This window comes from Condylostylus longicornis, unplaced genomic scaffold (assembly GCF_029603195.1).
Source record: "Condylostylus longicornis isolate FDR11 unplaced genomic scaffold, ASM2960319v2 ptg000098l, whole genome shotgun sequence".
Classification (NCBI taxonomy): domain Eukaryota; kingdom Metazoa; phylum Arthropoda; class Insecta; order Diptera; family Dolichopodidae; genus Condylostylus; species Condylostylus longicornis.
The window spans coordinates 1393972-1409182 of NW_026578066.1; the positions used below are offsets into that span (position 1 = coordinate 1393972).

The 15211-nt window shown below is 24.4% G+C and overlaps 2 protein-coding genes across 3 annotated transcripts in view; both read left to right on the forward strand.

Annotated features, from left to right (window-relative positions):
* Positions 1-634: 634 nt before the first annotated feature.
* Positions 635-5405, forward strand: LOC129613922 (tudor domain-containing protein 3). The gene is made up of 6 exons (XM_055528258.1): positions 635-764; positions 832-916; positions 1002-1601; positions 1678-2046; positions 2106-3950; positions 4010-5405. The coding sequence occupies exons 1-6, from the start codon at positions 730-732 to the stop codon at positions 4286-4288; spliced, it is 3213 nt and encodes a 1070-aa protein (XP_055384233.1). The 5' UTR covers positions 635-729; the 3' UTR covers positions 4289-5405.
* Positions 5406-6971: 1566 nt separating this feature from the next.
* Positions 6972-15211, forward strand: part of LOC129613930 (1-acylglycerol-3-phosphate O-acyltransferase Pnpla3) — a 33400-nt gene continuing 25160 nt past the window's right edge. For both annotated transcript variants that reach the window (XM_055528274.1, XM_055528276.1), the window contains exon 1: positions 6972-7831. In XM_055528274.1, coding sequence (XP_055384249.1) covers positions 7672-7831 — 160 coding nt within the window. In that variant the 5' untranslated portion in view covers positions 6972-7671. The remainder of the gene's footprint in view (positions 7832-15211) is intronic.

Here is a 15211-nt window from a genome sequence, read left to right on the forward strand (position 1 = left end):
TAGTGACAGCTATAAGAAAAGTCTCATATAAAATGTATATGCATACACTGTTAACATATCCAACCAAATTTTTCATTTACAATTTGTTTAAATAAGGTCAATCACTCCAAGTTTGCAGATAATTTAATTAATCATATACAATACAAACATATATATTCACGAAGTTTATGGTAACATATTTACATATTGTAATTAACGAATCCATGCCTACAAATTGTTCTTACAAGCTTTTTTAAATATATATGCTTAATATTTTGAAGGAAATCATACTTCTTGAAAACAAAATACAATAAAAGATTATAAGAACATAATCTGATGAGGTAGTTCTATTCAAAGCAAGTTAACTTAACGGTTAACTTAACGTTAGAAATATGTACGTTAGATTTTAATAACGTTTAAGAAGAACGTTGGACTTAAAAGAAAGAAATTGTCCAAATATTTTAAATTAGATTTTCCAGATAATGTATTAAATATTCCAATTCGCTCTTGAAATTTTGCTAATGTAAACTCACCTTAATATTTTTTCAACATGAAATTTTTATATTACATGTTGGATTTTTAAATTTTTTAAAACTGCTATTCGACACTAGGGAAAGATTCTTCTTAAACGTCAATCAGATATCTGCCAAGATTAGTTTTTATGACATTTAAAAATTTTGACACTTTTGTCTCGCCTCCAGTTCTTCTTTTTGGGCGAAAAAAAAAAATATTTTTACAAAAAAATACAAAATGGAAATTATAGCAAAATTAAAAGACCAGGGCTGGTAAGTATATTTTGATTATGTATATTGTGAAAAAAATATTAAATTGCATTTTTGAAAATTTAATTAGGTACCTATTAGATGACGGTATAAAAAAATTACCGGAAGATGTTGATAAATCTGACACAAGGAAAATTATTCAAGCCGCCATGGATGTATGTTACAGTTTAAAATAATTTACTAATTTTATAAACGTTTTTGATATAAAACTATAAAACTAATCATAATTTGAATTTTTAGATGGATTTTCGAGAAATAGCAGGAGGTGCCTTACCAACTGATCTATCCAGAAAAGATGAGGCTATATCAGGTCGCATTGTGCTACAAATATCAAAAATCCGTAATATAGCTGCGCCGAAAGCAGATGAAGAAAACAATTATGCTCCAAGATTGTTCCAGCTAGAGTTAACTGATGGCGTCAATCAAGTTCAAGCTTTAGAAATTGAATATATATCAGCTTTAAGTTTCAATACACCACCTGGAACAAAAATTTATTTAAAATGTGAAAAAATTCCATTGATGCAGGGTATGTTAATGCTAAAATCCAATGATGTGCAAGTTTTAGGAGGACGTGTTGCTCATTTGCTTGAAAAATGGGAAATGAGTAGAACATTATTGAAATATGCTAAAGGCGGCAGAGTAATGAATGGTGGCTCATCAGGTCCACCTCCATGGACCCCATTTGGGCAGCGAATTCAACAACAAAATGTAAATGCTGGAAATGACAAAAACTTTAAAAGTCTTGCAGCTGCAAATGAAAAAGAAGGCAAGGAAAATAATGAATTCGTTGCAATGAGAAAAGAAGCTATAGCTGAAGCAGCAAAAGCTGGCTCAAAAAAGGTTTCTATTACACGGCATATTATAAGACTTTGTTTAACATAGAAATATTTAATTTAAAAATATTTTACTCAAACAGGTTTTTGGCGGTGGAAACCAACCTATAGTAGATCATAATGTCAAAAAAATTTTAGAAAAAGGGTATTCAGAAGAGGAAGCTAAAAACGCTTTACGAGCAACGCGGAATAATTTAGAGAGAGCTTTGTTTAATTTAAAACGTCGAGAGGAATCAAAGAATAAAGATGACTCCAAAAGTAGCGGTTACGATAAGTCTAAAAGCGGTGTAACAATCAATGACCGAAGTAGTTTAAATAGTAGTAAACGTGGCCCAAATAGCAATGCTCGTGACAACTTTTCTAACAAAAAAGGTGGGAAAGATGATGTGGTGCCTACAAAACCGGCTGGGAATGTCTCTCTTTTTGATTTCTTAACAGACAAACTGCCTTCTGTGAGCTAAAATAACTGAAGACACCCATAATCCTTTATATATTTCTTTTGTTTTTTCAGAATTCAAATGAAACAGAAAAATCTTCAATAAGCACTTCACAAAGTCAACAACACTTTGGTGGTTCATCTTCATCAAATCAGCAACATTCTCAACAATCATCAAGACATGAATCTCGAACTGAACGTATTTCAAGGCCATCTGATTCATATAGCTCATCAAATTCAAGGCCATCACATTATAACAACAGTAGTAATAATAGTAACTCTCAGCAACAACAATCATCGTATACTGAAAGCAGAAATCAAAATAGCCAACAAAATCAGCACCACATTCCAAATAGTCAATCCAACAGAAATTCATTAGGACAAAAGTTCGAAAATAATTTGTCATCAAGTTTTCAGGCTAATCGGAATTATTCTCAGGATAATGAGAGACCCAGAAATCGAAATAACAGAGAATCGACTGAGAGATCTGGATCTTCAAATAATGCTGGTTCAAATCGAAACTATCAAAACTCCTATCAAGGGCGTAGCGGTGGAAATTCTGGGAATGATCGTCAATATGATGACCAAAACTCTGAACGTTATTATAACAGTAGAGATCAAAGAAACAACACGTATAATCAACGAAATACGAAATCGCAACAAGGTAATGAAAGGGATAACAGAAGTGGAGGTAATGAGCGTAACAATTATCAAACATCCAGTACTAGTCATTTTCAGTATCATCAACATCAAAATAACAGTGGAAGCAACTATGATAATAACAGAAATTCCAGAAATGATAATCAATCATATCGTAATGGTTACGACAATACACGAAACAGTGGTGCTAGTGGAAGTTATCAGAATAAAAATAACCATTCCCAAATCTCTTCATCACGATATTCTCAAAAAGATAACACAACAAATGCTTATCAACAAAACCAATCGCAAAGTCAAGGCCCCAACAATGCAAGAAATTATTCAGACAACAGACAACAATCTTATCATCAACAACAACAGTCAAATCAAAATTCAGAAGCAAAAGTAAATAAAATAATTGAAGACACTTCAAAATTGAAAATAGATCAGCCGCCTCAACACCAACAACAACAACCATCACAACAGCAACAACAACAGCAACAGCAGCATAGTCAAAAACCTCGTCATAATCAAAACGCGGGCTCTCATCGTAACCAAAATATGACTTATCAACAGCAACCACAACAACATATGGCATCGCAACATCAACCACAAATAATGACGGTTGTATCACATCAAGGACCACCACCAAATCAACCGCAAATCTCACAACACACTGTTCAATCAAGTCAACAACAGCAACATCCACATTTCCAACCACCACCACAGGTTCATTCAGCGCAGCATTCCTTACAAACCAGCGCATTCACCCAAATTCCAAATGGCTTTGCTTATGATCCCAATAAAATAATGGGCTTCCAAAATAAAGAGACTAATGACTTTGCCATGACATTGCTAAAAAGTCAAGGAATCCCAACTGCATTAACGCCAACTACAGCTTTAGCTCCACCTCAGCCGCCTCATCCACATCCTTCAGTAACACCCACAGCAGCTCCTCAGTCAACCACTCCTCATCCAGCTGCAGCATATCAAACAATGCAAATCGGTCATCCCCCACCTCCGACCATTAATCAACATTCATTCGCTGCTCCAGGTCCTGCATTTGTAATGCAACCAACAAGTATCGCACCTCCTCCACAATTAGCAACGATTGGACCACAAGTTGCTCATACTCATACATCAGTTGCTGCTGGAATAGCAGCATCATTGCAAGGTCCGCCTCAACAAAATCCGGGAGCCCCATATAACATGAATCATTGTGAAAGCTGGAATTGGAAAATTGGTGATCGTTGTATAGCAAAATATTGGGATGACGGAAGAGTATGATAAAATTTGGCATTTTTTCTTTTATAAATTTATTATTTTTTTTTATTTTTAAGTATTACGAAGCTGAAATAACTGGAATCTCTGACAAAACTTGTGTAGTTTTTTATTTAGGCTATGGAAATCATGAAGAAGTTTTAAAAACAGATTGCTTGCCTATTTCTGATGCCCAGATTCGTGCCATTAACTTTGGAACAACAGCTGTTGGTGTTGCAATACCACAACAACAACCACCTCCTGGAGCTGTTCAATTAAGTGCAGCTTCACGTGGATTGCCAAATCGATATCGAAGTGATCGGCAAATGTATGTACCACCACCAAAACGTGATGGATAATCTCAAAAAAGAATTAAAAATTAAAGATAAACTGAGAATATTTAAATTTTATTATGAGAAAAATGAAAAGTAAAAAGGAGTAGTAAATAGTAAACACAACATAAAACAAAAAAAAAAAAAAAAAAAAAAAAAAAACAGAACAAAGATAAAAAGTAATTGTTACACTTAAAATAGTATAGAGATTTTGAATATTTTCAAGCAAGAAGTTTGTTTTTTATTTTATTTTCTTTCGCTATAAAGTTTTAAAAACATTCTTTGGAAAGAAAAATTAAGTTGAAAAACTAAAAATTTTTTTATTTTTGTTTCTTATATATATATAACGGTATTAAAATTTGTATAAAAATCTTTTAATTGGCTAACATATTATATTGAACGAAAAATTTAAATTTCGTTAGACAGAATTATACAGAATAAATTGGATTTTATTTCTTCTTAAAAGCAAAAATTTTTATAACGAGCTTCTTGCATTCTATTATTTCTTTCTCAAAAACAAAAAATTTCTTTTGCAGCACTAGTATTTATTCCAATAAGTATTACAGAAAAAAAAAAGCAAAATTATCATGAAATATTAAAACACAGTATATATTGACGCAACATTCATAAATATAGTTTTCAGTTTACATAGCATGTACATCTTTTAAAGGGAATTTTTAAAGTCACTGATAAAAAACAAGACTTAATAAAGAAAATTAAATGCAATTTTATCGCTGGAATAGTCTTTATTATTTGAGAAAAAAAAAATTATTTAAAAAATATCAGTTTCTTTGGAAGAATTGTTATGAAATTTTTTCATGTTAATCAAATATACAATATCTTTTAAGAGTAAGACCCTCTCAATAAAATAATGATTATTAACAAACTTTAAAAATTTGATAAAATAACAAAAAAAAAAAAAGGATTAAAATGTTATTTAATTAAAATAAGATTTCTTTTTTTAAATTGAAAATACAAAAGAAAAAAAAAATTAAAAAAAAAATAAATATTTTTCTAGGCCCATTTTTGTCAAATTTTGCAAATAATTTTGAATATATTCAAATATATATATTAATAAAATCAATAATCATTAAAAAAAAAAAACTTGAAAAAAAAAAACAATTCATGTCCTTAAAAATGTTTAATGGTAATAAAAATAAATTCAAATATACACAATAAATATAATTTAATATACAATAAAAATCAATTATGATAAAAATTTTAAGCCAGGATAAATATTTTATTTTAGATTTTGTTGAAAATATTATTGACTTTATAATTGTTATTTAAAAAATATTTTCACATGTGTTTTTTAATATATTTTTTTTTACTTTTTGCTTTGTTTTGCTTTTTTTTTTGTAAATTTCATTAAAAAAAGTGTAAAATTTTTACAAATTTTTTATTTTACATAAATTTTTATTTTTGCGATGCTCCTTTTAGATTCAATATATTTTTCTTATTATTGTATTTCTATCTTAAAAAATTTTTATTAGTATTTTTATTTATTTTTTGTTAATTTTGTCAATTAATTTTTAACAAGAAATATGAATGTATTTTTTTTATTTTTTTTGTTCTTAAAAATTTGTAATCATGAAATTTTTTTTGAAAATTTAAAAATATAATCTATGTATTTAATTATTTAAAAATTTTTACTTTTTTTAATTTTATTAAGAGTTATTGATTAGAAATTACATTTCTTTTGTATTTTTTTTTTGTTTTGTTCTATTAATATCGAATCCAATAAATAAGAATCATTTTGAGATATGTTCGTCGAATAGGGCATACAAATGGGATGAATGTCATTCATGGAAGTATGAAAATCTCTGTTGTTAGCATTTTGTTTTGCTTTGATTATTTAAAAAAAATTTCTGAAATATAGCCATATCACCATATTTTACAGATTCATCAGTTACGCGTAAAGGAATCATAATTTAAGAAGTTAAATTTTACTTACGGATTTAGTATTTATTTTCATTGATTAAACTTTCATGACTTTTAGTATAAAAAATAAAGAGAATAATTGCCAAAATATGAATAATAATTGTTATCATACAAATGGGTTCATATTATCATATACATCTTATATGCTATCAAAATTACCATTAGTTTAAATGTCAAAATTGACATAAAATACACATTTGTACATATATTAACGGGACTGATCAGAATGAAGTGAAATTACCAGTGGTAAAATAACTAAAAATTTTATTTTATCGTTGGCGAATTTTTGATATAATTTTTTTTCCATATATGTGTGATATTATATGCAAAATATTAAAATGATTTTGACGTTCTGCTGTTATTCTGTGTTAAAAAGAAAATTATCTGTAATTGTTGTGACAAAGCGGTAACTTTGGTTAGTTTTTACATTAACTTACATAACTATAGAATTACAGACCATTTTTAATTCAAAAAGTCCTCTTCCAGATCTGCAAAAACATTTTGTTTATTTTAAATATGCAATATGAAAATAAGAAATAAACGAACGCACTATAATACATATATATTTTTGGTTGAAAATCAGTAAACGTCAACAATTTGAAAGCCAGTCTAATCACTGAACACACGATAAAATAAACAATTGTGAATTTTTATTCACAATCTTTAAGAGCACAAAAATTAAACAAAAATATTCGAAACAATTTTGAAGTTCATTCTCTCTCCCTCATCAACAATAATAATAATAATCAGTAGTCAGTAAATGTTTAAAAACACAACAAACTCAACGTATTTTGTTCATTTCATAAAGAATAGTTGAGTTGAAAGCGTCAAAAAGTTGAAATAAGGGAATAAAAATTAAAATATTTGAATATATTCGATAATTTATATACATATTTTGAAAAAATATTCTTTATTCATAGAAAAAAGGTTTTATCAATATTAAAAAAAAAATAAAGTGCGAAATTATATGCGAAAATTATGAGAATTTACGGGAAAGAATAAGAATAAATTAAAAAATCGAAAAAACAAGAAAAAAATCATAAAATACGTTCTTAAACATCTGGATATTTATTTATAGCATACACACATAAAATATAAAAGTAAACATAATATAGATACATATACACATATATACATATACATAAAATTATATGTTAGGTATTGAAGCGAAATACAAAAAATAAAAATTAGAAAATTTACACTTATGCGAAAATAAATTTTTGAACGCGAAAATTAGTGTTGTTTTCCTATTTAATTAACTAGTGATTCTTTGAATTAAATTTCAAATTCATTAATATATTTTGTAATAAAATAATTATTGAAAATTGTAGTTGTTTACGTAGCCCAAAATATAAAAAAAGTGCAAAAGAATTGCTTTTAATAAATTGTGAAAAATTGAACTAAATTACAGTTAGGTAACCACCTATAATTCTTTTTACAAACAGAAAATCAAACTAAAAAATTTCAGAATGAATTTATCATTTGCTGGTTGTGGTTTTCTAGGAATTTATCATGTTGGTGTAGCAGTCTGTTTTAAAAAGTATGCACCACATCTTTTACTTGAAAAAATTGGTGGTGCATCAGCTGGAGCATTGGCAGCATGTTGTTTATTATGTGATTTACCATTAGGTAAGTTTTATTTTGTTAATTAATTCAAATAATATTAATATTTTAAATTAGAAATAACTTGGGTAGGTCACCTTATTAAAAATATATACAGGTACTTTATTTTAAATATAAAGGTAACCTACTTAATATAGGTAGCTTAAATTTTTGATAATGTAGTACATATTCAATTATAAACAAAGTATAATAGACACTACATTCTATAAAAATTAGAAGGAACCGTTTCTGTGGTTTTTAACTTAAATAGTAAAAAAGTACTACCTATGTACCTACATAACATCTGTTTTATAAAATCCAAAAAACACTTGCTTAGTAACATTTAAAGTTTTATTACCTGTATTTTTATTGTGAATTACTTATTTAATCTATGATATTAATTAAAAAAAAATAGAAGAAAAACTAAATTCACATGAAATTGCTTGCATTCGTTTAATCAAAACAGAAAAAATAAACGTAAGTTTGTTTTTACTACTTTCACTATCGTTAAAATTGAAATTGTTAAGAAATCATACGATTCTTTGTTACACTTAATGATCGAAAAAAAAAAATTAGTTTTTGCAAGTGTAAAACTTGTGTTACATAAAAAAATATTTAAGTATTTAAAAAAAAATATAGGTATAGGTTTTTTACTTTGTAGATAAAGTACATTTAGATAATAATAATTAGAATTCTCAGTTTTTTCGGTATAGAGAAGTAGGTAGGTATGTAGTTATATTTAGGATGCCTGCTAGTTTGCTTTTTGTTAATTATATTAAACCCATATCCTAAATTTATTATTATTTTTAACGTAAGTGCTTATATTACAAATTGTTCATATACTTTTAATGAACCCAGTAAAAAATTGGTGAATAATTTCTTATTATCTTTATGATTCTAGAATATTTTATAAAGTTATAAGTATATACTTACTTAGTTACTTATTTAAGTAATTAAGACTTTACTGAAATTAATTTTGTGAATATGAAATCATTTCTTATTGTCATGAAATAAATGCATGTACGATTAGGTAACGTACATATATAAATTTATTTATTATTATTATTATCGAATAATTTTAAATCTATGATTAATGAAATTATGGAATTGTGTAGGAATAATATTAAAAATTAGAAAATTATTTGAAGAAGTACATAATATATCTACATGTATTACTTACCCATATAATTACTTGATTAGAAGTTTTTTCTTTTAAATTTTGGGAGCATATGTAGAACCCTTTTTATTATACTTAATTGCTATTCAAATAAATTATTAGTAATTATTGCTGCTTACTGCAAAATAAATTATTATTTCTTAAAACATGAATGAACTATTGAATATTATAAATTAAGCTTAGTGCTAGACTAGTTTATATGCTTTAAATGTAAAATTAAAAATTTTAAATAAGTAGTATTCTTGAAATCATTATGAAATTCTTAAATTAAAACGCAATTTATTAAATAATTAGTAAATAATAAAATAAAATACAAGAGGTCATAAAATCCATTAAAAATAAGTAAAATCATTTTTCTTAACATTAATCTAAATAAATCAAATTCAAAAAAAAAATGAAGTGACATTCTTACTACTTATTTAAGTATATTTATAAAAAAAATATAAATTTTATATAATTATAAGTATTAAAGAATATTTCAAAAATTATAACTTATCAACATTTTTATATTCTTATTTCTTTTAATATTTATATGAAAAATAAAACAAAAATTTTAGATTCCAAAGTTCTATTGAAAAAGTTTGTCAACCTGTCATACGAGTATAAAAATATTTACTTAATTACTTAAATTTATAAAATTTTCAAAGTTCTAACTGCCCGGCAAATATGTACGCATACATATATACATAGGTATATAAGGTAATATAAATAATTATACTTATATTGTATAATAATTTGAAGTGTAATATTTAATTTCAACTTATGAAAAATTTATAAATATTTTTACACATCACAAAATATTTAATAAATATAAATAGATTTCTTATCTTAATATTTAATTCAGAAATATTTCATACGAATTGTTTATATATGTAGTTCTGTGCAGATGAATGAACAACCTGTAGGTCAGAAAATCGTAATATTTATATAAGTAAATATATAATTTAAAAATTTTGAAGTAAACTAGATTAAAAATGTTTTTTATGGCGTAATATTATTATTCCAGTGGGAGGCTGAAAATTATTTTAATAAATTTTTGGCACAATTTTTTGTCAAAATATTTAAAGAGGATTTTAAGTAAAGATTAAATGAATTTAAATTATGCATTCAAGTGCTTACTTAAAATACAATTATTATTTTCTTTGCACATATGTAATTAAAAAATTAATTGATTTTAGAGATAACACTTACACAATGTACATAAGAAGGAATTGCAAAAGGTCTTGTAAAATTTATATGTGAATAAATCGATAAGTAGATTGTTATGAGCTTTGTAACAATTTTAATTTCTTGAATATAATTTTAATACTTACTTGTTATTTTGAATATACTTATCTTCTATATATTTCCGATATTTAATATAAAACCAATTATCCTATTTAAGTTACCGAACAAATTCAGTCTATGGTTAAATAATCTATGGTTAAATAAGAAAATTTAATTGAATTTATATTTAAAAGTGATTAAAAAAACTTGACTGAAAAGTGAAATGAAGCAACTTAAATCATATTTTTTTATTCCAACTACTACTTGGTTACATTTAAACTTACATATATGTACCTATATGTGTTTGTACACAAATGCCTAGATCAAAATTTACTATCATAATTTCGAAAATTTTATTTTTTCTTTCTGAATTTTATTATCACTTTTCTATATGTTACTTAAATTAGCATAAAAATTTCATTATTATATTAATTTTTTTTTTTAAATTTTTATTTTTTTGTTAATGAATTTTTAAAATATTTTAACGTAAAATCAGATAAAATCAACCAGGTAATTTGTTTTTGTTAAAAATTGCAAGTTCAGTGTCAATGTCAAAATGCCGAAAAAAGTTTAGAGACAACAAAAAACAAAAGTTTAGAGTAAACAAAACAAAAACGTAACAGAAAAGAGATCAATAAAATAAATGGTCGATGAGCAGTTTAACTTGCTTTCATAAAATGAATAATATTATTACATAGTTTGTTTGTAGATATTTAATTTTTGGAATTTCGGTGGATCAGCAATTTTTAATTATGAAGTTTTTTTTTTGTTTTGCATTTGATTTTTATTCGTGTATGTATTTTAAAAAATATTTACTTACTTACTTTTTGTTTTAAATTATGTAAAAAATTTTGTTTTCATTTTGTTGACGTTAATAACCTGTGAGCCGTGATAATTTGCATTAAGTATGTACCTATTTGTTTTGTTAGTTGTGATAATTATGATATTATTTTTGATGGCATTTTAAAAATTTTTATTGAATATTTAATTAAGTAGGTACTTAAATTTAAAGTAAAGTATTGTATACGGAATTGCAATTGGTACCTATAAGTATGTAAAAAGAAGGTACGAGAAAAGATGTAAAAAATAAGAAGTGTTCTATTTAAACTAGATTTTTTAGATAGACTAGATTAATAATAGCTTTGTAGAATAACTCAACTTAAAATATGTCGAAATTACCTGAAATTGTAATTTTTCAGTATAAATTTCAATTGTTTTTAAATAAAATCTTCATGACTCATAAAATAGAGCCTTAATAATTTTGGATATGGGAAAATTTTAAGTAAGTCCTTAAGATTTTAAATTAGGTCAACTTGTATTTGTAATTAAAATTTATTTTGTTTAGAATTCATTAAATCAGTTTTTTCCCCGATAATAAGTACGCTTATAAATTATAATAGGCCGATTTTTACACAATGTAACACTAATTATTAATTTATTTTACTAATAATTAGTAAAATATAATCAAATAACTATAAAAGTAAATATGCATGTATATGAGTGCGTGTTGTGAGAATTCGTATGATATTTATGATGTTTGTTAAGAAAATATTGAAATAAAAAAGAGAGTTATCAAAGAGTTAAAATTAAATAAATTTAAATTTAATTGACATATTTACACAATAAGTAAATAAGTATTTGTTATATACATAAGTATGTATACCTTTTATTTCACATCAGTCTACAATATAATTAGAAAATCAGTACCTATTTTATATTTATTTAGTTCCTTGAGATAATCAAAAGCTAAGTACAAACACTTAATTATATTAAAATTATCATTTTAATTTTGTTATTCTTTAAATTTTTTAATTTTTAAAAAATTAATATTTACAAATCTCATAGTTTATACTTCCTTGAATATTAAGTTTGCTTATTTTATTATGATGAAATTAGATGGTCTGCCTCCAATAATTTAATATTTTAAGCCTAAATAGTTTTTCTTATATTTTTAAATATTTATTAATAAAAATTAATCATATTTTTTGTTATATTTAAAATATAAGATGTACATATGTACATATATACGCATTAATCACAATAATTGAATCCTTCAATTATCAATAATAAATAAATATATTTTTAATATAAGTATATACATATGTACATATTTATGTATATATGAATATATTAAAATGAACTCAATTTTGAAATTTCTTATTATTTGTATTTCTTTAAATATTATTTACTTATTATAAGAATAAATAAAAGGGAAGACATATTAAAAGTAAATAAGCAAAAAAATAATAAAAGAGAATTAGTGTTCACAAATGAACTAGGGGGCATTTTTTTTTAATGATAATATTTAATATTAAAATATAAAGTACTTATTTTTGTGCAAATATAATTACATATACAAAAAAATAAATAAGTTGTAAATAAAAATGAAAATTTATGTTCTATTTATAATATAAAATATTTTTTTAACAGTCGAATTTATTTTTCTTAAAATTTCAGAAAAAAAAATAATTTTTAAAATTGAAATTTTTGAATCAAAATTTAATACTATTAACATGTGGATTAAAAAAATTTAAAACTAGAAGTTGGAGTTACACTGAGTTTGGATTTTTTCAAAAGAATTTAGTAAGACAATTATAGTACTTAACATTATCATTTATTAGTCGTTCACCCATATTCTGTTAGTCGATTCACTTGAAGATAATTGAATATTACCAAAGATTTTAAAAACATTTTTAAGTAATGTCTTTGATATTACTTACTGAACAGAATTTTGTTCTTCTGTATAGAATTGTGAATTTCGAAATTCGAAAACTATTTTTTATACAGAAAAATTATAAGAGATAACTTAAATAACAACATATCAGACGTCAAGTGATGCGTATGAGTGAGTACTAACAGAATATGATTGATAATTTTAAATTTAATTAAAAATCAAAATTAATTAGGACGCGTTCATATAAGAAATATTTTACTGTACTTAAATAAGCTAATATTTAATGTTTAAATATCAAAAATTAATAATTATGTATTATATGAAAATTTATTTTCCCATTGATTAAGAATAAGTATAAAAATATAAAATGAATAAATTAGATCAGGGTTTTGCGCTTGTACAAATACTTAGATTTAGTTATAATAATTTTAGTTAGATTTATTATACTATTGTTAATTTTAATTTAATATTAGTATTCGTTTTTAAATACACATACTTAGTTAATACAAAAATTTAAATGAACATTTCAATGACCTGATCTAAAACTATTTGAATTATAACATTATTTACTTAAGTAAGTATTTATTAAAATTTAATTTGATAAAAATTATCTGTGTTGCCTTCTTTTTTTAAATTTTATTGATTTAAATTTGTGTATTAACAGAGTGTAATTTTTTTTGTTTTTTTTTTTTAAATAAGTATTGGAAGGTCAATATTTCTGGGAGATATTTGCTTTTTTCTTTTTTTCCATTTAAAATATTTAAAAAATAAAAAAAAGGAAAACTATTTAATCATATCTAAATTAAGTTCGTTAATCCCAAAAGAGAAATGAGGAATCACTTAAAATGAAGAAATATTTTAATTTTTTTTTTAATTCTAGAGAATATGTAAGACATTGTATAAGATGTAAGGATACTAATTAAGCAAAAACTTTAAATTGTGCTGATTTGAATTGGTCATGAATAGAGCGTGAGCACCAATAGAGCGTTTTTTTTTCGAATTATAGCAAGTTTTTTTTTTTTATTTAAAATATTAAAGAAAGTGAAACATAAATTTGTAGGGGAACCACTATTCTGTTTCGGTTCCCACATTCTCGATTTTTACTTCTTCTGTTTACATACCTCTATTTAATAATTGTTGAGCTTTGAATTTGAAAATGCAATATGTAAATATTTTAAAAATTCAAATTTAAAAATTGATATTTGACTGATGTGGTTTCGGTCTAAGGATCTAATTGAATTCCAGGTTGAATTGAATATGAAAACTTTTAATTTTTTTTTTTTTTTTGGTTTTTTACAGCGGCTTTAATTCATTCTCGAATAATTGAACAATTTGTTTTCTTTTTGTAATACTTAAATTATTTTTAGCTTGTGAAACACGCTTTTATACCAAACGCATTTTGTGGTTAAAAATATTTTTATGCTGGAAAGAAAGAGAAAAAATAAAAACATTAAACAAAAAACTAACCAAGTATCCTGACATTTTTATTATTTCTGGTATTTTCTTTTGTGATTTAATCACATGACACGGGCATCACGGGCATCTGTACTGCATTTGTAAAAAAACAAAATTATGTTTTCGTTGACCTACATTACGTGAATATATTTAAAGGAAATAAAAAATGGATACCACTTTTTGGTGATTAAGTTGGAAATTCTGTAAATTCATAAAACTTGAATAAAAGAAAAGAAACAGTGAATCTAATAAAATTTCTCCAATACAGAGAACTTAATTAAATTTTTAATTAAGTAAGTTCAAATTAATTTACAAATTTAAACTGATGTTGACTAATGGGTGTCTAACATAAATTGGGGACGGTTTTATTTTTCAATTGCAAAATTTAATAAATTCCTTAAATTATTCAAAAATAATTTATTACTTAATATTCTTAAATAAATATCTGAAATAATAAAAAATACAAAAAAAAAACAAAAATCTATGATAATGAACTTGAAATTTTTTTTAAAATTAACGTGAGTTTATGCGTGGACGTACTGCATACATTGGTACATAAAAAAAATATTTTCTATTAAATTATTTACGTATGTATGTATATATAAGTATACATTTTATATTAATGTTTATGTTTGTTCACATATTCTTAAATTATGAGTAAATACTAATATAGCTGGTCAAAATAGGTACATATGTATGTAAAATTAAAATGAATATTCACACACACATACTCAAAATTTTTTTTCTAAATTGGAAGACCTTTTGATTTGGTATTCCGTTCATGTAAAGTTAATTTTAAATAAATGTAAATAAAATGTCTAAAATTTATGACAAG

Coding starts and splice junctions, on each gene's coding strand:
- LOC129613922 (XM_055528258.1), top strand. CDS start 730: ATGGAAATTATAGCAAAATTAAAAGACCAGGGCTG. Junction 1,602..1,677: donor CAAAAGCTGGCTCAAAAAAG/GTTTCTATTACA, acceptor TTACTCAAACAG/GTTTTTGGCGGTGGAAACCA. Junction 2,047..2,105: donor TAACAGACAAACTGCCTTCT/GTGAGCTAAAAT, acceptor TTGTTTTTTCAG/AATTCAAATGAAACAGAAAA.